Here is a 25,262-nt window from a genome sequence, read left to right as displayed (position 1 = left end):
CAATTTGCTTAATTTGTCTGAGTTTGCACATCTAGTACATTACATGACAGGCATGCTCAGTATTTTTCTAATAAATACATATTTCATCTTGGGTCTGGGAGGATAATGTCAACCACATAAGATATTACAGTATTCCCAAAGTGTGAGACTAATGGAGGTACCAAGATAATTTTAGGCTGAACATAGACATGGCCTTAAGGACACTGAATCATACAGAGAAAATTCTTCTTTCAATTTTACTTCAATACTGCTGATTAGGTCAAGAAGAATTATCTCAGTTTGGTGCTATGTTTTAAAATTCTTTAATGCTTATTCATCCCCATTTTTAATCAAGAGAGATTCTGAGCCTTTATCAGGTAACATTTATTTAGAATTGAATCACATTTATTATTAATTATACTTATTTTTACTTTGAAATTTAGGACAGGTCACAGTGCTTTTTCCATTTATAGAAAATGATACAAATTTTTCTTTTTAAAATAAACTCATTCAAGTATAAAAGGTAAGTTGATTTAAAGAAAAATATCACTTAATAATAGTGGTATGAGGACATGGTGAAAATCGAGGATAATATTAAAATTACTGAAATTTGGGCAACACTAACTTATATGAATTATTAGAAACGATTGTGTTCAATACATTTCAAGGTGGCTATTAAGTTCATTCTGTAAGATGACAGTAGCAATTAGTGATGTATCAAGTATTGTTTTACAGTAGTCCCAAGAAAAAACTAGAAACAGTACAATGGTGAACTCAACACAGCTGCTGCTTTTCTTCTGTACCAGACCCTGGATATTGCATAAAAGCCCACGGGAGATAGTGGGAGACAGACACTAGATGTGGTATACAGGTCTCATTATCTCTTATCATTATCCTCCACCTTAGAGCTCTGCCTGCCCCACAAGGTAAACACTGTTGAAGTGGTAACCCGAAGGTGACAGAGACTGAGGGCTTTCAGGATGTAATTTTTTTCCTCCTTCACTTCTGGCCCAAACTTTCCTAGGATACATTATTGCAATAAATTTTACTGCCCGTTTCCATTCGGATGCACTTCAATACTAGCGATACCGCAGATAACATGGAGAATACACCTCAGCTTCCAGATTTTAAAAGTTACTCTCGTACTTTACCATTTGGTAGGTTAACCCCCAAGGTTTCGCTAAGAGAACTGCTAACACTGCCCGCGAGAGCTTCCCTCACGTGACCTCTTTAGAGCTCCGCGCGGAGGCACGCTGACGTCAAGACGTCATGCGACGTCCGGACGTCAGCGAGTCGCCGAGCGTCTTGGGCGTCCTGCCGGGGCCTTTAGTTGGGCCGTGGTTCGCAGTTTAAGTCTTCCTCCCTGCTTCCGAAAGCGTGTTTGAATCCTGTCTTTCAGCTCCTAGCGGGGGCGTCTTGGAGGAAACGGAGCCGGGGGTGATGGCGCCGTCGCGTCTCGGGACCCTCTCCTGACGATTCTGTTGCGCGGGGGGATGTGGACGCTTGCGGGTCAGGGCTGCTGGCGCAGACGCGCGCTGGCGGCTTGGGCCACCCGGGCGGCGCGTCGGGGGCTGCCCGGGCCTCGCCCCGCGCCGACCCGGGGAGCTGCAGCCGAGTCCAAGACTCCGGACAGGAGCTACAGCTCTGCGGACCGCAAGGTGACCGCCTCTGAGTTTCTCGTCAGCCAAGTTTTAAAACTTGGGAGGGGGCTTATTTTGCTAATGTTGTACTTGTTGGGTTTGGATACTTTTTCAGTTTAAACACTTCTAATCCTAATGCCTTCGCCCATTTTATGAAGATAAAAATTATACACCAACATCCATATTAAATTACTTATAAGTAATTTGGGAATTTGGGAATGTGTCGGCCTTCCTAGGACTACCTGTGAACGCAGGCTGCGCCTCTGAGAACGGCGCGGGCTCCGCTCGGGTTTCTGACTCCATTGCTCACCAGTGTGACCTTGGGCAAGTCACGCCCTAACTTTCCTCATCGGTGATATCAGAAGTCTTTTATTGTTTATGCGAGGTGCTGGTCTCAGCATGTATTTAATTTTAAAAGCCTACTGGGGAAGCTGCTCGTTCCATTTTCGTGCAACTTTTTAGCCATGGGACTTGGGCAAGTTACCTGACCTTCCTGTGACTGTTTCTAACGTTGTTGAATGAGATGCTCATAAAACTCCGAATGGCTGTTTGTGAGGCTTGCGCGGTGTAAGGCACAGACCTTTTAGCCCAGTACCTAGACTGTAAGGAGTGCTGGGTATGCCTTAGCTTCTGTTTGTTTTATTATTTCGTTTAGCCTCAGCCGGAGCAGGCTTGTGCAGTTCTGACTATTCCTGTGGTTGGAGGAGGTGGGGCTCCAGCGACTCTTAAAAACTGTACTGTCTGATAACTGTGAAGAGATAACAGTTTAGGCAGTAAAGTAACTGAATGCAAGTTGTGAGTAACTGCGGATAAAAAAGACTATAATTATTCGGTTTTACCCTTTTCTAAAATGCCTGTGGAATGTAAAATGGATTTATGTTGCAATTCCCAGATCTTAAAAATGGTGCAGGACTGTATATCTTTTGAATTGAATGTTGGGGGCGGGGGGAATCCACGGGGCAAACAAATCAGGTTTAGTTTTTTTGCAGAATTCCTTTCAGGTGTAGTTGCACTCTTATTGTGCGCCTTGTATTGGAGCACTTACCAAAAAAAGGAAACTTAAGCTCACGAGAGTTGTGTATTTCATTGTAATTTCACTTTTTTTTGCTGGTTAGGAGATAAAAATTTGATTGGAAAAATGAAATGTTTTGAGTACAAAAAACTGACATATCTGCTTAAATACCAGTTTTTAGCAATTTGCAGTGAGTCTCAGTAAAACAGTAAAGGTGTATGCAACTAAAAATCAGAAGTTAACTTTTCAAAATATTTTAAGAATTAAAGTGATAAAAAAAGAGGCTTTTTTTCCTGATGTGGTCATATTTTTTCCTTCTCTCTCTCCAAAGAAGTTGTCAAATAACAAAATCATCTAAATTAAACTTCTGAAGGCTCTACTAGGAGCACAGATTTTTAAGTAGACTGTTGATTAAATTATGTGATGGGGGCGAAAACTTTTCCTTTTATTCTTTCAGCTTCTCTGTAGCTTTTTTGTTTCAAGAGATTTTGTTAGACCAGGTGCTCCACGGCAGTGGTAGCATTGGTCTGAGGCCTGTTAGGAACCGGGCCGCACAGCAGGAGGTGAGGTCCAGCGGCGGGGGGAAGCTTCCTCTGCCGCCCCGCATCACTCCCCATCACTCGCATGGCTGCCTGAACCTCCCCCTGCCCCCCATCCATGGAACAATTGTCTTCCATGAAACCGGTCCCTGGTGCGAAAAAGGTTGGGGACCGCTGCTCTAAGGCTGTAGAGTTCTACGTATCTTGTGTTCTCCATTCATGAAAGTACATTCAGTTCCTCATTGGCCCTCGAGTGATGGAAATATTATGAGACTTTTATTTAGCTATATGGTCACCTTTGACAGTGAAACCAATGTTTTTGATGGTCCTGTTGTAATCCATTGCTTGTAATACGACTTTAGCCATATGTCTCTTTACTGTCAGAGGAATAATATAAACAATATAAATGCTATAAATGAAATTGTTCTAAGAAGACTAAAAGAACATTCTTTAATTTAGTATACTTGTTTCATATTGTGCACAATTTATACTCATAAATGTAATATGTCTCTCCCCTTTCTAGGAAAAAATTGATATGTCTAGATTCTCTGTTGAAAACACTAGAAATTTCAGTATCATTGCACATGTGGATCATGGCAAAAGTACTTTAGCAGACAGGCTCCTGGAACTAACAGGTATTTTCATTTTATATTCTATACCTAATTAATGGCAATGAATAATTGATAATTTTACCATGCTTTTTAAAAGTTTGGTTTTAATTGTATATGCAGTATTGTCTCTTTTTAAAAGCTCAGAAATATCAATAAACATTTGTATTTATAGGGGCAATTGATAAAACAAAAAATAATAAACAAGTACTTGATAAATTGCAAGTGGAACGAGAAAGAGGAATCACTGTTAAAGCACAGACAGCGTCTCTCTTCTATGATTATGAAGGAAAGCAGTACCTTTTAAATCTCATCGATACACCGGTAAATTTAATATCAATTTTTTCTCTATTGTTAAAGTCAGCCTTGTATTAATACTGCAAACAAATCCTTTTTTCAGGTTTTGAACTGAACATTAAACACCTCACTTTGCTTTTTGTTTTCTCAGTGTTCTTATGTTAGTGTCAGTTGTTTCACAAGCACAGGCTAAAAAAGAAACCTATTAACTTTTTATCCAGTGGAGTCAATATATTTACCATAGTGCCCCTCCCTAAGAAACATTTAAACTCCAACACTTAGAGGCATTAATATTTTTTGTTTCTCAGGGCCATGTTGATTTTAGTTATGAAGTATCCAGGTCACTCTCAGCTTGCCAGGGTGTTTTACTTGTGGTGGATGCAAATGAGGTAGGTACTTTAATTTTATATGATGTGATATGCTACTTGGTTGTTCCAGGGTTTTCCTTAAAATGCTTTGGGAAATAGAATTTTTGTGTTTGAAGAAAATAAGATTTATTTTATTACTTAAAGTTATGTTTTGGTCCTGTTAATTTGAAGTTTTATTACACTAAAGTTGTCTGTGAAGTTGACTAGTTCATTCTTTCAAAAATGTTAAGAGAAATTGTTCAAGAGATTTTTGAAGTATGTCATGTTATATATACATCCTGCCAAAAAAACCTCAATTTTAAGCAGTTCTTAATCTGAGGTTTCAATTTTTTAGCACAACTTGAAAATAAATCTTTATTTTTGAGGTCATTTGGGGTGTTTTTAAGGTAATAATTTGGGAAGTGTTAGGTTTAAAGAAACATGTCAATAACATTACCAAGTTCTCTGGTATAAATATAACCATAATAACATATTGAGATGAGAATATAAGAGCTATGATATACTATTTAAAGTAAGCTTTTGATATGTTTCAGTTTCTTACAGACTCTTCATTCAAAACCCAAAGATTTTTTTGTTGTTGTGTTAAATCTTCCCTGAGCCTGTCAGGGAGAGTCAGTCTCTACCTTACATACATATACTGGGCTTTACAAAATGTGTCACAAGAGTCCTTTGGGAGGCTTAGAGGTCTTTAAGGATCTGTGTTTTACTACTTTGTCTCCAAAGCCTAATACAGTGCCCTCTAAAAAACATTTCATGAACTGAAAGAAATTTTCACAGGGAATGATCCAGATGCATGGAAGTATAGATACCATAGTTTGCCTTGTACCTTTGCTTTTGATGAGGATGTGTGGAATGGTCTTGAATTACAACTTTTGCCATAAATGGTGGAATGATCATCTTAGTGTCTTGTGTCTTGTTATTTCCAGGGTATTCAAGCCCAAACTGTAGCAAACTTCTTTCTTGCTTTTGAAGCACAGCTATTGGTAATTCCAGTCATAAACAAGGTAATTTGTTAGCACAACAGTGCTATTTATTATTTTACTTTGTAAACTATATAAAGGAAAAGTCAAAAATCTGCGTGTAACTTTTGACTCCCCACAAACTTAACTACTAATGGCCTACTGTTGACCAAAGCCTTACCAGTAGCTTAAACAGTCTCTTAATGCATACTTTGTATGTTATATGTAGTTATATGTATTGTATACTATATTCTTACAATAAAGTAAGCTAAAGAAAATAAAATGCTAAGAAAATCATAAGGAGGAGAAAATATATTTACAGTACTCTATTTATCAATACCCTAAGTTTATGTCATCTGTTTATAAGGTGAATCATCTCTCAGTACTTACATCAATATTGTCTTAGGTGATACAAAACACCGTAGATGTTATATGTATTACTGACACCAGACATCAAAAAATTAAAACATAATGTGAAAAAGAACTTCATATTCATTTGCAGGTATAATGATTCACACATTGATAATGAAGCAGAAATATGATTGCTTTATGGTATGATACTGTATGTGATTGCTTCATGGAAACCTAGCATATACACTAATGAATGAATCCTTATAAAGTTTTTATGGCATACAGTATTACAGTCACATTTATAACAGTATTGGAAACATTGCTACATTTTAAAAAAATATGCTTATATATAATTATAGGCTGATATGCAGTTTCTCCAGTTATGAGAGGCATACTGTATGGTAATGTAATTCTTTGAAAGCAAAGTTATAAAACAGTAAGAAAACCAACACATTATTAATTTTATGTTAAATATCACTCATCTTATGCCTTTGCTAGGGATAGGCTATCCACTCAATACAAGTCTTGCACATGATGTTCTACAAGTGTATTTTTACATATTTATTGAAAAAAAATCTGCACACAAGTGGACCTGTGCTGTTGAAACTCTTGTTATTCAAGGGTCAGTTGTATATTGGTGGGATTTATTTCTTTGAATTGCATATGATAAAATTGCAGCTCAAGCTCCTATACCCTGGCATGTAGTTGAGAAGATGGTCTCCCTGACTTACATGGAGTGATGGGGGGCTGTTTCTGTAGTAAAGGGCAGGGCAGGCACAACAGTGTTGGACTAAACCATATAAAGGAAAAGAAAAGGACCTTATGAACTAGGATGAAATAGTATAACACCGGACACTTAACAGTTAAGTGCTAAATTGAGCAGTGTTGATAAAGCTTACTTTTATATTTTAAAATTAATAAATTAAGAGTCTTAATTAAAAATCTGCATGGCATTCAGTTTTATTTTTTGATATTGAAGTTAGGTTTAAAAGAAGCAAGGTTGCTTATAGGTAAGACAGTTTGTTTTTATAAGTTATATCTAACTTATAAAATCGGTTTACATGGTGTTACTGAACTCTTCTGCCTTGAATAGCTAACTGCCTCAGTTTCATGCTTGCTCTGCTGTCTGCCTATTTTCAGTGGCCATGCTTGTTAAAATTATATTGCCTTTTTCTAGATTATTCTTATTTTAATACTTTTGAAAATAAAATCATAAAGGGGTCAGTTAGCTTAAAAGCAGGTATGCTTTTATCTATCTCCAAATACCACTAATAAATAATACATTTTAATTTAATTATATTAAGACATAATGAATTTTTCTTTTTAAGATAGATCTGAAGAATGCTGATCCTGAAAGCGTTGAAAAACAAATTGAAAAGGTGTTTGATATTCCAAGTGATGAATGTATTAAGGTAAAATACTCTTTTTTTTTAGAAGACTTGGTTTTACTTTCAAAAATCTCAGGTAATTGGCCTAAGTATATTATTATCTTACAGTTCTACAAAGTTCTTTTTACTGATATTTTATTTGATCTTTGCCAAAAATCCCTATTATATGGTTAGGACAGATAGAAATTACTCTTATGATACAGTTGAAAAGACTAAGAGTCAAAGATTTTATCACTTTCTTAAGGTTATAGACCTAGTTAGCTAATGTGCCAGGACTAAAATGTAGGCCTCCTGCAACTCTTTATAGTATTATTTCTTGTATGCCATTTTGCCTCTATGGAAATATTCTCTTTGAAGAGCAGGGTCAGACTAATTTCAAGGCATATGTACATATCACTCTTGGAAATAGATTTTATTTATATCAAAGTTGATACTATTTTAAATTTGAATTTTTAAATTTACCTTTTAAATGGTGCTTTGGGTGTTAAATAGCCATCACTGAACTGTGCTGTGCTACATGCTTGTGTAGTAAGTCTGTCAGTGCAGTAATATAATGTTTAGCTTCCACTTTCAATCTTGTTTGAGTTTTGAAAAAGCAAGTTTCAGCTGATGAAGTGAGTTTTTTTGTTTTTTTTTTAATTTTAACACATTGGATGATTATATAAACTTGATAATAATGAGAAAAAGCAATAATTTTTTTTCTTGGATATATATGTAGAATTTAATGGTTTTTATTATGAAGAGGGACCTCATTGTAAGGCAGTTCTGAAATTATGGTATCATGACTTGGATTATGTTATATTGAAGTATAATTAACTGTTCAGATTTTAATAAATATTTACCAAATTCATTCATATACTTAATTTGGTGTGTGCCAGCTAGGGATAATAGCAGTGAACAGTACAGGCAAGACCTCTGTCTCGTGTTTATATTCTGCTTGGGGAGGCACTCACTGAATAAGTAAAAAGAGAAGTAAGTATAGTAATTATTGAATGAGACCTATGTTATCAAGGAAATACATTAACGGAGTGTATTGTTCCAGGTGGAATTACCATACTTAACAATGAAAAAAGTCTTTTTCTCAGAGAGGAGCTGTGATGCAGAGTAACTTAGGGAATTCTTCTCTGATGAACTGAGACTTGAAGAAATGAAGAGTTGGGAGAAATGCATTTCTGGAAGAGGAAGGAGCAAGTGTAAAGGCTTGGCATGTTTGGCAAGGTTTGGCATGTTTAAGGAACAGAAAGAAGGCAAGTTAGATGAAACGGCTTTGTAGGTTAGGTGGGAATCAAGTCATTCTGGGACTCTTGCTGTGCTAAAGGGTTTAAAATTTTCAAGATAATGAAAGAATTTTAAAGCAAGAGAGGAAAATAAGCTGATCATTCAGGTTGCCTTATAGAGAATGGATTAAAAAAGGGTAAGAGGAGATATGGGGAAACCAGCTTGTAGTAGTAGCCCAGGTGCAAAATGGTGGTGGCTAAGTATGTGCTGCTGATGTTGAAGAAGTGGGCAAATTTGATGTGTATTTTGTGGATACTGTAGATTTTGCTGGTGTGTTACGTGTAAGGAAGTGAAATAAAGAATCAAGGAGGGTTTGGATTTGAGCAACTGGTTGAATACTGGTATTTGTTAATATGGAGAGGACTCGGGGAGGAACAGACATAGTGGGAAAATGAAAAGCTCTGTTTTGGACATAGTGGGTTTGAAATGCCTGTTAGACATCCAAGTAGAGATATTGCATAAATCTACAATTCTGGCATTTGTGGAGAGGGCTGAGTCGAAGATATTTAAAAGTCTCTAGCATGTATGTAGTATTGAGGCCACAGAAATGGATGCCGTTTCCTAGGGAGGAAGTGTAGGTAGAAAAAGAGGTCCTAGAAGCCAGACTACACTACATTATTATCAATTTGTAGGGGGTTTTGAGTAAGAATTTGAGAAGTATTAGAGAGTAGGATTCAGAAGAGGAGGATGCAAGGATTGAGTTTTCAGAGAGGTGAGAATATAGATTGTAACAAGAGAGAAGGCAAAGAGGTTGTGTATACAGGTGCAGATGGATTTGTATGTTTGGGTAAAGGAGTTTTTGATGTTTTCTGTTTCCTTAAATGAAGTAAGAGGCAACCGTATCTGAGAGTGAATTGGCCATAGGGAAAATGTGTAGATTGAAAAGGAAGGTGGTGTGAATTATCTTAATGAGCGACAATGTGAATTTAGTAAGGGATGTGTCCTGGGACTACCAGGAAATGTTGACTGCACATTGAGATCTGTGGTCATGAACTTACAGAAACCAGCCAGACCAGTTACTTGACTTTTCTCCAGCAATGTTAAGCTGCTCTGATTATAGGCATAGAAAAGGCACATAGTTGGATGCAGTCACAGTTGAGGTTTTACCAACTGCTTAGGATAGAGAATAAAAAGTAGTTAAACAGAGTGATCACAAACAGTTGACCCTTGGAGTCTCAGCTGTGAAAAGAGGCAGGGGGGTGAATGGATAATGAAAAAAAAAAGTAGCCTATTCAGTGGATTAGAGGTTGTGATCGTAAAGGATTGTTGCAAAGAATGTACTAGAGTCTAAAGCAGTGGTTCTCATTAGGGGGTAGTTTTGCCCCTAGGAAACATTTGGCAATGTCTGAAGTCCTTTTTTGTTGTCACACTGGGGGATGGATGCTACTGGCATCTTGTGGGTAGATGAGAATCCATGGATACTGTTAAGCATCTTACAGTTCATAGAACAGCCCCCCAAACAAAGAATTATCCAGCCCAAAATGTCCTTAGTGTCGAGTTGAGAAACTCTGATCTAGAGGGACTTTAAAGGGTAAGAGGAAGTATTCATGGAATTGGGTTTGAAATAAAGATTTCAGAGATAAGTTCAATTACTGGTAATGACAAAGGTGAGTCAAATGCACATGTGTTTTGAGTCTTTTGACCTGTATTTTCAGTGTGAGAACAATAGTAATAATATGCCCTACAGTTACCTGTATGATATCCACAAATACTGCTTATTCACACAGCAACCTTGAGGTTTAGGTAAAATATGAAAAATCAGTTCATTTATCAGATGAAGAATTTGAAGCTTAAAGAAATGTGTATTGTTTGAAGTCATTTATTACATGTGGAGTGATGATTATAACCCAGATTTTTTTGAACTCTTAGTCCACTGTTCTTTCAATACCATAATCAGAATGCTTTTGTAATTTAATACCAGAGAATCACCTAACTGTAATGGAAGGGCAGTTGTTGATATGTTATATGCTTTGTGCTTCCTTTTACCAAGTTCTTCAAGCAAATTGATAAATTTTAGAGTTCTTTTTCCCTTCTAATTATAAAGCTCAGTCACAAGGATAGAAAAGTGAAGTCTTAACTTTTTCAGTGTTTGTTTCACATACATATTTTTAGATTTCTGCTAAACTTGGAACGAATGTTGAAAGTGTTCTTCAGGCAGTCATCAAAAGAATACCCCCGTATGTATTTTGCTCTTTTTATACTATTTGTTTAACAGTACAAGGTCCATCAGTTTGATCTGCTATTTTAGCTTAGTAGCTATGGCAAATGTACTCTTTGCAGTCAGTGAGAATAAATTTTTAATTTATTTTTAGTAACATATAGAAGGCAAATACAGTATAGAAAAATAAAAGAAAAAAGGATGATAGAGATCTCTTAACAATTATTGCAATAGACTTGAATACATTGGTAATTATTGTTTTTTCTTAATCCTGAACAAATATATTTAATCAGTTTCATAAGCAATTTAAAAACAGTCATTTAAAATGTATTTAAAACTTGAGGTCGAATTAAAACTAATATAGGCATTATACCTTATAGAAACGTCCTTTTATTTTAGCTGTCAGTTAATCAACTGTACTAGAATAAATTAAGCATAATATTTGAGTTAAAAAGATGTTATATTAAGATTTTAATTTATTTATTATTTAAATTTAATTTATTAGTGTTTGTTCTTTACTTATTTTTAATAGTCCTAAAGTGCATCGCAAAAATCCCTTGAGAGCTTTGGTATTTGACTCCACCTTTGACCAGTATAGGGGTGTGATTGCCAATGTAGCATTATTTGATGGAGTGGTTTCCAAAGGAGATAAAATTGTATCTGCGCATACTCAAAAGACGTATGAAGTTAACGAAGTAGGAGTTCTGAATCCTAATGAGCAGCCAACTCACAAACTGTAAGTAATCTGCATTAGTGATTAAAAGACACTTGTATGTGTTTCTGTCACAGCCTTTCTTAACTTGGTGCGCTTAGAATGATCCCAATTTGATAACTTAGAAAAAAAACAAAACCTGATTATTGAATGCAACTACATAGTGAATCCTCTTTGAAAAAGAATCTCATGTGTGAGGGACAGTAGGGATTTGATGTATTTTTTTATTCCTTTTGACTAGCCACAACTAATTTTATATTCTGGTTGCAGACTGGGTCCAACATTGATGTACTTGATGAGACAGTGGAAGAGATAATTCTCTCATCCATATCCATATCCATACTGGATATCAATTTTTGACATTTAATTTTTTTGTAATTAGATTTTTCAACATAAAATAGTGAAGAAAATTCGATAATTGTTTTCTTTAGTGTGGAATTCATGGTAAAACTTTGATTAACAAGAATTTATGGCGTTTGAGGTTAGCAAGGTAGTGTACATTATAAAACTGAGTTCTGAGTTCACTTATAAAACAAATATTTATTGAGTGCCTATTCCATCAGTACCCCAGATACTAAGATAGATTACCTTGGGCACATAGTTTTCTAAGGTCTTTGTTTCATCATTTGTCAAATTCAGGATATGAACCAGGTGACTATATAGGCCACAATTGATAGTTCAATGTTGTATGTCTAAAACTGCACTATTTTGTCATTTTTTTAGGTAATTGAAAGTCATAAAGTCTATTGTAATTTTCTCAAATATTTCTAAAATCTGTCTATATTCTTATTTAAGTATAGTTGATTTACAGTATTATATTAGTTTCAGGCATACAGCATTATGGTTCAGTATTTTTATAGATTATACATTAAGAGTTATTGCAAGATAATGGCTATAATTCCCTGTGCTATGCAAAGTCTGTCTATATTGTGTCGCATATATATTGACAATTACTGCATCTTTAGTAAAGATTTTTGTACCTCATCCTAAATGGAAATTATCATTTAGGAAGTTTGCTTTAAAAAAAAAAAAAAAAAAAGCTACAACTCTGAAATCTTGGATTTGCTCTTCCTGCAAGAGGCACATCAAACAGATAATCAGATTTGTTGAGAGTTCACATTTTTTTGCTTGGTTAAAATTGTTCTTTTCTTTTTTAAAGGACATTTGTAATATAATTCACTAATAAAACAAATATTACAAGGAGCGTTTTATGTTTCTGCATTTATCAGTTTCACTGTTGTTTAATATGCAGAGGTGGGCAGAGTCTTTAAGAAGGTCCCTAGGCTTATTGTATTGCAGAGGTCCTTGGTAATGGATTGTAAGGCATGGGATGTTCTTTTGCTGACGATTCTTAGAGTTGAGAATTGATATGTAGCACTTAGTTTCAGTTTGATGAGGTTTTGTTTGGAAAGTGTGATCATTTCCTAGAAGAGTAGAGCTGATTGTGAGTGTGCACATGAAACATGAAAACAGTAAATATTTCCATATAATAATTTTATTTAGATATGCAGGACAGGTGGGCTATCTGATTGCTGGGATGAAAGATGTCACTGAAGCACAAGTAGGAGATACATTATATTTACATAAACAACCAGTGGAACCCTTGCCTGGGTTTAAATCAGCGAAGCCAATGGTATTTGCAGGTGAGGAGCGCACATATTCAAAGGATAAGGGCCAGTTTACTCTAAATTGAAATAAAATTTATTAGAAATACTCATTTTAAAGAGCACCTAATTCCTGTTAAAATAACAGTTACTCTGTTTTTCTTAATTTTTTTTTTTTGTGGGTGTGCTATTTACATAGCAGTTAATTGCATATGTATGGTGAAACTTTATGTGGGAGATAATTGCCTAAATTTTTTTAGGACTTCTTAAAAATTAACCTTTTAAACAAGCCCTCTGATATATTGGAAGAGCACAGTAATATGAACTTCCTTCTTGTTTCACTAGAGAGTAGGTCATTGTGTTTGAAATACTTTCCTAATTAGGATGTTTTTATTACTAATTATCAGTGGACATTTACTGACTGCCTTCCCCTTAGCTGGCCTTTCTTTAATACTGTATTATACTAGTGTAGGCATGGCAGAAAAGAGTGTCACCTCATGTATGCATAACTTCAGAACCTCTTATTTCTGCATTACATTACATACATTTGAAAAAGGAAGACCTGATTGAAGGTCATCTGGTTACTCTGTACCGGGTATCCATTCCTTGTTTTCTCGCTTTTGTATTTCTCATTGGGAATTATAAATGTTGTTTAACTCTCCCTGCCCCTGTTAAGACAAAGTCAGTCATCTGGATTTTGAAGAACTTAAGAGGTGAGGACTTGGGTTTGAGGTGAAAGAGAATCTGATGAATCAGTAGTTCTTGTTTTCATTTCTACCTCTGCTTTTTATCTGCTCATGGAATTTCATTTGTGGTTGTGGATGTCTTGCACTTTTGTTTCTTAAAATAAACACAATGTATTATCCTGATAGGCTTAATTCCCATGGTTCTTTTTTGTTTTCTCTGTATTTTTTGCAAAAGCAAAAACATCACTTTGTGAATCTAGTGGTAAATTCAAAGTTTATGAAACTCGCAAAATACTTTGAAGCCGATTTAACTTAATATTTATAGTTTTCTTAGCAAACCAGTATTTTGGTCAGTGAAATACAGAAAGTAATTTAAAAGCTAAGCGATTAATTTTGAACTTGGCAGCAGTGCATATTAGCTTTTCTAGGCAGCGTTTCACATGTGATAATTAGAAATCATTGTGTCCCCAGGAATGTACCCTATAGACCAATCTGAATATAATAACCTGAAGAGTGCTATAGAAAAACTGACTCTAAATGATTCCAGTGTGACAGTTCATCGGGATAGTAGCCTTGCCCTAGGTGCTGGCTGGAGGTAAGATTCAGTTATGTTGTAGTGTTCCATTTTTATTGAAAAGTAAAGTTTAAATGGTGTATTGCTCTTTAACATTTCTGAAGATAAGTTCATATTAGTGTAAAATGAACTAAACAATGTCTGCCTATTTCTCACTGTGGATTCATATTCTGTGGGTAAGTTTTAAAGCTATTTTACCAATGGAAGATTTTATCTTATTTAATGAATTTATGTTAGCATTTAATTATGATATGATAGACTGAATGACTCTTTTGATTCCACTCCTCCCCCACAAAGTAGCAGTATATTCATCAAAGAAAATACAGCCCGTGGGACATAAACATTTTGGAGTTTGGCTTTTTCTCCCCCAGGTTAGGATTTCTTGGACTTTTGCATATGGAAGTTTTCAACCAGCGACTTGAGCAAGAATATAATGCTTCTGTTATTTTGACAACACCTACTGTTCCATATAAAGCTGTTCTTTCATCAGCAAAATTGATAAAGGTACTGTTGTGAGTCAGCATACAAAGGAAAACTCAATAAATGTATGTGTGTGTGTATGTGTGTGCAGAATACAAGAGAAATATTTTAGTACACCAGTAGCTGAATAGCTATTAAAACTAAATATTTCTTGATTAATAGTAATAAAAGTTGAATTACCTTATGATGGAGAAGTTACTTGAGAACTAATTTATGCAGTATTTTTCTTAACCTGATAAAACATCCACATTATCAATACTAGTCTATTACTAAGGGTAAAAAGTAGAGTTAGTTCTGAAAATACTGTTCAAAATTCAGCACAAAGATTAAGAGTATAATTTCGGTCATAAGTAATTCATCTTATGAAAAGTAAAGCATTCTGTCCTACGTGGTGGTAGGAAATTTAGATTTCAAGTTAACAGTAGAGACAATATTGTATTCAGTCTAAGTGGCAATCTATTCATTTTAAACAAATATTAACTGGCATCTGTAAATATTTTCCAACAAAATTAACTTGGGAAACTACTTACAGTGCCTTATAAGGGGCAGATTAAAATGTATTCTTCCATCATATTTTTCTAAGTGGTGTACACAATGTGTTTTAGTAAATGTCAATAACCAGAATATATTAATGATGGTTATTAATGTTAAAGATTACAGTTGGAGAGTTTTTAATCTAAAGTGTGTTAAGATAATATTCTAACCTTTAAGAATTCTTTTGTGTTTATTGCAACACATTCAGTAACAGTAAATTCTAATATATATTATAAATAACAAATTTTAAAACATTGTAATTATTAAGATTTCTTTTTAACTATTGGTGATTTTTCTTATTTTTAGGAATACAGAGAAAAGGAAATTACAATCATCAATCCTGCACAATTCCCTGATAAGTCAAAAGTAACAGAATATTTGGAGCCGATTGTTTTGGGCACCATTATCACACCAGATGAATATATTGGAAAAATAATGATGCTTTGCCAGGTATAAATGTAATACTGTTTGATACAAAAGTAAACTTCAGTCTTCTCAAACAGTGGTACCCAGCTTAGGTTTTGAATTGTTTCTCTTGGCAGTGCACGTTGAATTTAACAAAAGAAATTTTCATAAAGATCTGTATCTTTATATATTTTACCTATTTATACATGTACATATACATATATATAATTACAGTATTTTGATTTTTAAATAAAAAAATAGAGCCAGAATTTTTGATCATCTGTGTTAGTTTATTGAATTGATATTTTAGCCTAAAGGAAAGGAATTTGATGGCCTTTTAACTTGAGTAAAGTATAATTTCCTTTCGCCTTTTTGAGTATTTGAAATTGAGTATCATTTGAAAGATAATTATAATACTTGAGAGACCTTTGTTGGGAAGGTATTCCTCAGTTTGCTTTAGTTCTTGCCACATTGTAATAAATGATTTAATCCACAAATTTGATATAATCATAGTCCTTAAAAAATACGTATTTGAAATATTCTGACATATATTGAAAAGAACTCTCAAATGACTAGTGGACTTGAATTTTAATTGTCTTGTCACAAAAAACTTTAACTTTAGTCACTTAATTTCTCTGGGCCTAAATTTCTTTTATTTGTAAAATAAGAAATTAGAACTTTGACTTTATCTGTAGCTAATTTGATTTATTGTTAAATGAAATACTGTATAATTAAAAAAGACAAAGTAGTTTGATAAAGACAAAGGATTAAAAGCTTTGGTAGCAAATATATTGTAATTGAGATACAAAATGGTTCTTCCTGTATTATAAATATTGGTCAGATGTTTTTACTAGATTAAAAAAATATTCCTTCGTTTTGCCCATTCTTTAAAGTTGATAATTGACATCTTCCTATATCCATTAAATAAACCATTATTTGATTAGGTTATCATTCAATACATTTTTTATTCCCTTTTCAGGCTCGAAGAGCAGTTCAGAAGAATATGATGTATATTGATCAAAATAGAATAATGCTTAAATATCTCTTCCCTTTGAATGAAATTGTGGTGGATTTTTATGATTCTTTGAAATCTCTGTCTTCTGGATATGCTAGGTAAAAATTTAATGGGAAACTCTGATACTTAGACAATTTTTTTATGAAATATTGACCAGCAAGTGTTCACTAATACTCCACTTATTTAATCTCAGTGATCTTGAAGATGGTTGAGAATCACACTGTAAGGTTAGAAAAGCTTGGAGCAAGCTTATAGGTGTTACAGAGTACTTGTAATTTGCTTAATGGAAGAATGAATTTCTTTGATTCATCAAACTATTACTCCTTTCTTTTTTTTTTTTTTTTTTTTGGCGGTACGTGGGCCTCTCACTGTTGTGGCCTCTCCAGGTGCGGAGCACAGGCTCCGGACGCGCAGGCTCAGTGGCCATGGCTCACGGGCCCAGCCACTCCGCGGCATGTGGAATCCTCCCGGACCAGGGCACAAACCCGTGTCCCCTGCATCAGCAGGTGGACTCTCAACCACTGCGTCACCAGGGAAGCCCCTATTACTCCTCTCTTAATGGCAAAAATTTTAGTGCCCTGTTCATGAGAGGAGTTGTACTCCTGTATTTCGATTAAAAATTATAATAATTTGAAAAAGCTACTATGACCTCAGTGACACTTTTAAAATGTATTTGTATGTTATGTAATCCTAGGAGCATCTGTGTACATTTGGAAAATAGAAGTACATATTTAGTCTGTAAAAAATGCTAGGTGTGCCCCTGTATTTGTGAACACTTCAATAACTTGGTCTTCTCAGGAATGAGTGGTCTGCATCATGAAAACCATTATCTTATCCCATAAAAGTACATGGAGGAACAGCCTGGTAAAACTGAAGAAAGAGTATAGCATTGTGGGAGTATTTTTTGTTAAGGCAAATAACTCTAGGTGCCCTTAGTGTCCTAAAATCCTACATTACTAGATAGCATATACTAGGATATAAAGGAAATGTAAAATATAATGGGGAAGTTGATGGAAAAGTGAATGTTCACATCTGTAAAACATGCATGAATGTACATTCATACTTAAAATTAACATTCAAAGAAAGATCCCAACGTTTTGAAGAACATGCTACAGTGACCTGGAAGTTTACTTTGTGAAATGAGCTTTTCAGTGAAGAGAGTCAGCGTAACTCTTGATACAAAGGAATCTTCTTTATTTGTATTGAGAATTTATTTTTTCTAATACGTCAGTGAATTCTTTTCCTATGTCTTCTTTCAGACAAGAGCTTGAGCAAATAGGTAGCAATGTAATTTAAAATAAACTGAATTGAGGCAGCAAGTTGTTAAACAATTACTATAATTAAAAGAATGATTACTAAGTGTTTATAACACTTTTAACAAAAGTCTTTGAATTCTAGTTTGCATTTGGGTACGACTTTGAGTTAAGTGGTCTTAAAAATCTTTTAGCTTGGAAAATTAAATATATTTCACATTAAGTGAGAGAACATGGTTTATTGTGAACTATGTAAAAATAATTCCAGCTTCCAAAATTAAGGTAATTCTTATGTTCAAAAATACATGTGGATAATATTTCACATTCTAAAATATTGAAAGTCTAAGATTTGGATTTTCTAAGATAGAAAATTATAAAGCTGTAAACAAGGTGGAAAGTCTAGGGACTAAGTCTATGTCTTATCTCCTCTTATTCTGCATAGTACTTAACATGGTACCTTTATATAGTATATGATTAATGATGTTTGTTGAAAAAAGAAAGGATTTTGGCAACACTTTAGACAGTAATCGGGTTTTAGAGAGTATTAGTGTCACTTAGTGACCTTCCTGCTGAAAACCTTTTGAAGCCAAACATTTGCAACTCTAGGCACCGGTTTGTTTTAAAATTAAGGCAGGGGCTTCCCTGGTGGCGCAGTGGTTGAGAGTCTGCCTGCCGATGCAGGGGACACGGGTTCGTGCCCTGGTCGGGGACGATCCCACATGCTGCGGAGAAGCTAGGCCCGTGAGCCATGGCCGCTGAGCCTGTGCGTCCGGAGCCTGTGCTCTGCACCGGGAGAGGCCACAACAGTGAGAGGCCTGTGTACCGCAAAAATAAATAAAATAAAATAAAATTAAGGCAGGAGGAATACACATGTTCTCGTCCATAATTGCAAAGACATGAAAGCATAATTGAAATTTTCTTTCTCATAAGACATCAGTTTTGTAAGTTAAACCTGTTTTGATTAGCACTTTAAGCTTTGACCATATCGTTAATAGAAATAGTTGACACTTACTAAATGCATATTGTGCTCAGCTAGGCTCTGTTCTTAACACTTTTTATGTACTAGGCTGTTCAAGTGCTTTACATGTATTAACTCATTTCATTCTCAAAAAAGCCCTGTGAAGGTTCACACTGAAGAGCCATATATGAAGTCCAGAAGTCTCATTTATTAATGGCTGCTTAGCACTGTCATAGCATTTATTTAACTGGTAATAGAAAACTAGAAAGAAACCCAACTCATGAGTCTGAGAATGACTCACTAGAATATACTGTTGTCTACAGCCAGCCAGCTGCTAGGAGGGAACATTGGGTAGGTGACATTTTCTTTCAGTGATCCATTTTCTTAGCCTGGCTTCAGTTTTTTCCCCTTCCTTTAGTAGAGCATGTTCCCCTTGATTTTTGTACCTAATTTCATAAATGTAAAAAGATGAGGACGTTTGTTCCTTACCGTGGTCATGTAGATCAATTCATCTGAAATTTATATGTAACATTTTGTTTGAAAGTTAGATCTGTTGGGAGTGATATGGCAGGAGGTAGAAAAAAGATATTTTGAAAAGAAAAAAAATGTAATCTCTTGGGAAATATAATGTTTATCTATCACTTGGACATTTTTCCTTGTTAGTTTTGACTACGAAGATGCAGGCTACCAGACTGCAGAACTTGTAAAAATGGATATTCTACTGAATGGAAATATTGTAGAAGAGCTAGTAACTGTTGTACACAAGTAAGTTTAATAGAAACTAATCACAGAATGTGAAAGTACCCACTTTTTGACGTTTTCATTTTAATTATTGGTTGCTCATTTTTATTTGACAGCTACATTTTGAAAACTTAATTAAAGGCAATCAAATTTCCATGTACTAGTTTTTCCTTCCATTCTTTTTCCATGCTTCTCTTTCCAAACTGTTAAAGGGAGAATAGAATTACAATAGCCAAAAGTAGTAGTGTCATGGAAAGAAATGTTTCCCTTACCACATGAGACAAAGTAAAAGAAAATGTTTTTTAAACTATGATAAATTTAGAATTGAGAACAAAAAGTTTTTTATTTTCATTAAAACTTTTATAATAATGAAAAATGAAATCCCCTGTATGTTCAAGAAATAGTGGATTGGTTAAAATAAATTATGGGGCACCCATATAATAAATCTATTAAGCCATTAAAATTATATTGTAGAGTAATATTTGGTGATGTAAAAAATGTCTATTAAGTAAAAAAGGGTAGAATATATCATAAACACTATGATCCAAACTGTAAAAAACAATTAAATATAAATATGTATGCAGAAAAATAACTACAAGGATGGATATATGTTTAACAAACATTCTAGAATGTTTTACAGTGGTATTCTGTGGGTGAGGGAAGCCCATCAAGGATGGTTTTTATTCTCTAATGTATGTTTTGCTAGATTTTCTGTAATAGATTGTTAGTTTTGCAATCAGAAAGGTCATATACGATTCAGAGATTAAGTGATGCTTATGTTAAACAAGTTCCATTTGTATCTCCTTAATAGCCTTTACATTGACTATGCATATTAACTAGAAAGCTACTTTAAATATTCTTATTTAGGATATGTGAATAACTGCATTTTTTCTATCTCAGAGACAAAGCATACTCTGCTGGTAAAGCCATATGTGAACGTCTGAAGGATTCTCTTCCTAGGCAGCTGTTTGAGATAGCAATTCAAGCTGCTCTTGGAAGCAAAATCATTGCAAGAGAAACGTGAGTTGAAATTCATTTTTCAACTAACACTGGTTGGTTTTAGCAGTGATATACATAGAAAATGAAAGAATATTAAAAAACTTAACATTGTCCTAAACTTTATTCCTACTTATAGATACATTAATCTCTTAATTCTACTAAAGTGATGACTATTACTTTGAATTACTTATACGACACTTTTGGGTGATAATTCTTTAGTTATTAATATATATGCTGTGAGGAGTTTTATTTCCATTTATTTTATTCAGTGACCCCACTGAATTTCATAGCTAATGAATTTCTATAAAGTTTTTATGGTTTTATCTCTTTAAGTAGATTATAAACTAATAGGAACTGGAATTAAAAAGGTGTTGGAGGTAATTCTTGCAAGAGACAAAACTAAATTATGATTTTTACTTGAAGCATTTAATATCACTTCCCCAGAGCCAGTCAGGTTGTAAATTGTAAAGGTGAGAGAGGAATGCTGGTATGATGTTAGGCTTCAGGGGTTTGCAGTAGTCTTGGGATAAATTGTAAGCCTCTGTTTGCAGTGAATTTCATTTCCTAACACCATTTTGCTTTAGTTATTTTGTGTTTCATAAATGCCCAGAGATTAGGCAGAGTGAAGTTTATTTATAATAGGGGAACATCCAGGAAAATGCAATTTAAAACAGTTAGCAAATAATCATTCAAACATAAATGTGCTGAGGTAGAGAATACCTTAAAGAAGACTTTTATACCTTCTTATGGAATACAAAAAAGTGGAGCTATTTTCAAATTTTGATCCTCCAAATTTCTCAGATACATTATAGAAATAGATTAGTTTATTGCTCCTTAAATGACTGTATTAAAATTATTTTGTTTTCCCTGAAATGGGTTTTGTAAAATATATCGTTCTTTATATTCCTAGTCACTCTTGACCCACATTCGGTAGAGTTAGTAATGAGATAATAACCCTTTTAGTTTTTTTGGTAGTGGTAGTAGTAGTAGTATTTTTAGGTTGAGCTGGAAATGACCTTTTATAATTGTTGTAATCAAGCTCATACCATGCTTAAATTTGACCTCTTCAAGACTGCCCACAAGCCTTGACCTTTTTTTATTCTTAACAAAGTTTGTGTTGATATTCATGTTGAATTAATTTTCTATTTTATTCCAAATACATGAAAATAAATACAAGAGCATTTAAGCTATCTAATTATTTGCTTACGGCAATTTTATATAGGCGTGACCTGATCTTAATATGTTTACTGAAGGGGAGATTGATTTTGAAAATAAGTACTTTTAAATAGTATAAGTTATGTACTTATACAGAACTTTCTCGTTTACAGTGTGAAAGCCTATAGGAAAAATGTTTTGGCAAAATGCGTACGTATCTACATGTGTTCTATTTTGTAATATACCTATTTTATAAGTTTAGAATCAGAGGGGGTATAAATACATTGGTTTCCACTGTTGGTTTTTATAATACCTTTTATCTCATCTCCATGTTTTCTTTTTAAATAGGTAAATTTCAGCTTGACTTTAATAATAGCATACTCATTTTGATCACATTTTCCCATCTTATTTTTAAAATTTTCCTTATGTGCAACTATCTAAGAACATTTTTATAATAGTTATGATCAGGATAATGTTTTATTATTTTAATTTATAAGGACAGATTTTGAAGACAATAACTATGTCTTACAATGGGAGTTGAAACTGAAATTGAAATCCATCTCTCCTGCATTACTTTGCCAAGTTTGCTGTTTCGTCTATTAAAAAAAAAAAGAGTAAGTTATTATGAGAATTAAATGATAAATGCTTTTTCTAAATCCTTAGCATAGGGACTGACACATTTAAGCCTATGTGAGTCTCTGTATTAGACTACAGCTAAATCTAAAATTTCAAGCCCTTGAATCAGTAAGGAGATGGATAACTTTTCCTTGACATGCATAATGTTGTACTGGGTTTCCTTGAGGATCTTCATCTTCTTCCAAAAACAAATAAATAAATAAAGCCTTTATTCTTTTGAGAAGACAGTAAAATTAGGATCTGCTTGGGCGTAACTTTGGAAGTTACCCTTAGGAAGACACTTTGCAGGTGTCTACTTCATGGATAATAATTGTAAAGTTTTTGTAATTGTATTGATGTCTCTTGGTAATTGTAGGATTATTTTTCTGTGGAGTGATTTGGACTTGTAGTTTTTAAAAATGTTTTTCAGTATGGTGGTGATATTACCCGAAAAATGAAACTTTTGAAGAGACAAGCAGAAGGAAAGAAAAAACTAAGGAAAGTTGGCAATGTTGAAGTTCCAAAAGATGCTTTTGTAAAAGTTCTGAAAACACAATCTGATAAATAATTGGTGGGAAAATATAAGGAATTTTCATAAATTAAAAATTGTGTATCTTTTATTTTTTCTTTGTAATTTATAATATGTTGAACACAACAGAATGAAAATTATAAAATTTGCTTGTTACTTTCCAGGTTTTCAGTTTTAAATAACCTCTTGGCTTTTCTTCGAAAGAGAGTCATGGGTGGATAAGAGCATAGATTCTGAAGCCATATTGCCTGGTTTCAAATTTCTGTTCCACCACTCACTAGGCAAAGTGACGTTGGCCAAATTACCCTCTCTTTGTCTGTTTACTCTTTAGTAAAATCAGGATTATACTATTACTTACCTCCGTAGGCTGTGAAGATTAAATATGTTTACAATATTCAGAAGACTGCATGACACCTAGTCAGTGCTCAGTGAATCTTAATTTTTCAAGCATATTCTTTACTCACACTAAAAGGCCCCGTACTTAAGATTCTATCTAGTTTCAAGCCCAAGATACAATATTTTCATAATCACCTCAAGTATCAACTTGTTAGATGGATATATTTAGATATATATGAATCTGTTATTCAATATTCAAATAACAGCATCTAGACATGTGCTGTAGTTTTTCATAAAATTTTTACAAATGTTACTTTGAAACTAGACAGTTTACATATGCATATAAATTAAAATGATAGGGGCTGTCTTATTCTGAGAATTAAAATGCATTTGTGCAAAGTGATAGATGTTTGATATTAGCAGCAGCTGTTATTAATGACAGTTTAATAATGATTGCCTAGATTTCATAATTGAGGAGACTGAGTAAATAACTTAAGGTCACATAGCCAGTAAACAGTTGTGTTACTTTCAAAGCGTGTCTACTCAAGTCAATAAACAAACCAGAGGGCAGACTGTATTACAGTAAGATAAAATAATTTAGCCATTGACTTTTGTCCTTTACTTTGAATGAATTGAATGAGGTTAATGTCTTCTAGGGATAAGACTATCAGTGATAAATTTTATACAAGGTTGTTATATTATGAGATAATTATAAATTCAGATAGTGGGGATTTACCTAAAATTGTGTATGGGGGTTACATAACCTGTGGCTTATGAGATCTCATGACCAAAGTATCAATATTTTAGAAAATGGCAGTATTTTTGAAACTAGAAAAGCATTTTAATGTCATTTCTAAGACAAGATGTTCTACCATTATTGCCAGGGGAAAGTTACAAGTTGGTACCTGGCACATAGTATGTATGGTGTGTCTACTATTTAGTATTTGTGTCTTATTAGTATGCTTACAGTTTGGATACTTTTTTTTCCCCTTTAACCTCTGACTTTTTAGGAAAGTTTACTTGTAATAGTAGTACAAAAAGTATTTTCCAGATTTTTTAGCATACTCCTAAGTTCTCTCCCCTGGCCACTTTCCTAAACATGATTGAGAGTTGTGTATCCCCCAGAGGGCCTTATATTACTAAGATTTTTGTGTACGTTAAAATAATGTAAACTATTAGTATTAGAATAGCCACCGTTTATTGAGTTTAATATGTGACAGCCACTGTGCTAAGCTCTATAGACAATTCCCTCATTCAAACTACATGGCAATGGAGGTACAGGCACCATTACCATCCCATTTCACAGGGGAAGAAGCTCACACTTATGTATCAGTATTGTCCAACATCATCACAGCTCTTGACAGCTGGGATTCAAACAGTGGTTTCTTTCTCCAAACCCCAATTCTTAGCTACCATGCTTTATTGCCTCTTGTGGAAATATCTTCAATAGACTTAGTTTTTTGCTTAACTGCAGCTTAGCTCCTGAGTTAGGGAGTTAAAGTAGCAGGAACGCAGTTTGCTGTGGACCTTGAGTATATGGACTTCGAACTTACAGGGCAGTGATGGAAAGGAGATTTTGGACTGTTTCAGCAAGCACATTTAAAGCACAGAAATAACAGCTGAACCGTGCACCAATCTTTAGCTTTTTCACTAAACTATATGACCTTCTAAGGTAGTTTGCACTAACCAATACTTTATTACCAGGTGTGGGACTGGGAGATAATACTGATTTCACTTCCTGTTCAAAAACCATGTATAATACTTAACGCTATTAGAAGTTCATTATCTAGAATTAAGGCAGCATATTTTATCTTAACAGTCCTATTTATTTCTAAATTTGCTATTTAAATGTTTTAAGGAACTTAGCTGTAAATACATTTCAATCACATAGGCAATTAGCAGGTATGTAAGTGATGCTTCTACTAGGTGGACTTACAGAAAGCAATATATGCAGAGAAAAGGAAGCATATTTTACTCCCCAAGGAGCAGAAGTAAGAATTATAGGCAGAGACATTGTCTTTTAATTTAAATCTAATTGCATAATGACAACAAATAAAAAGTAAACGCAAGCTCATAGCTACTGTTAATT

General features: G+C 34.1%; 1 protein-coding gene across 3 annotated transcripts; it reads left to right on the top strand.

Annotated features, from left to right (window-relative positions):
* Positions 1–1,293: 1,293 nt before the first annotated feature.
* Positions 1,294–22,942, top strand: GUF1 (GTP binding elongation factor GUF1). Of its 3 annotated transcripts, XM_027103048.1 has the most exons (17): positions 1,294–1,637; positions 3,694–3,805; positions 3,954–4,102; positions 4,384–4,464; positions 5,370–5,447; positions 7,082–7,165; positions 10,532–10,596; positions 11,110–11,313; positions 12,793–12,932; positions 14,051–14,174; positions 14,525–14,657; positions 15,474–15,617; positions 16,552–16,685; positions 19,462–19,563; positions 20,440–20,559; positions 21,867–21,903; positions 22,739–22,942. In XM_027103048.1, the coding sequence occupies exons 1-17, from the start codon at positions 1,473–1,475 to the stop codon at positions 22,874–22,876; spliced, it is 2,010 nt and encodes a 669-aa protein (XP_026958849.1). In that variant the 5' UTR covers positions 1,294–1,472; the 3' UTR covers positions 22,877–22,942. The 3 variants fall into 3 exon arrangements, with proteins under 3 accessions (XP_026958849.1, XP_026958851.1, XP_026958850.1); XM_027103050.1 differs by lacking the exon at positions 21,867–21,903 and having other exon boundaries at positions 22,719–22,857; XM_027103049.1 differs by lacking the exon at positions 21,867–21,903 and having other exon boundaries at positions 22,739–22,786.
* The last annotated feature ends 2,320 nt before the right edge of the window (positions 22,943–25,262 follow it).

This window comes from Aethalodelphis obliquidens, unplaced genomic scaffold, assembly GCF_003676395.1.
Source record: "Aethalodelphis obliquidens isolate GAN/ISIS:26980383/991018 unplaced genomic scaffold, ASM367639v1 scaffold6, whole genome shotgun sequence".
NCBI lineage: Eukaryota > Metazoa > Chordata > Mammalia > Artiodactyla > Delphinidae > Aethalodelphis > Aethalodelphis obliquidens.
The sequence above is the reverse complement of the archived record's forward strand: the minus strand, read 5'-3'. Positions and strand labels throughout refer to the sequence as shown.

Excerpts from the sequence above, each read along its gene's own strand:
- GUF1 (XM_027103048.1), top strand. The coding sequence starts at position 1,473 with ATGTGGACGCTTGCGGGTCAGGGCTGCTGGCGCAGACGCGCGCTGGCG. Across the intron at positions 12,933-14,050 it reads GAAGCCAATGGTATTTGCAG|GAATGTACCCTATAGACCAA; the intron begins GTGAGGAGCGCA and ends TTGTGTCCCCAG. Across the intron at positions 15,618-16,551 it reads AAATAATGATGCTTTGCCAG|GCTCGAAGAGCAGTTCAGAA; the intron begins GTATAAATGTAA and ends TTCCCTTTTCAG.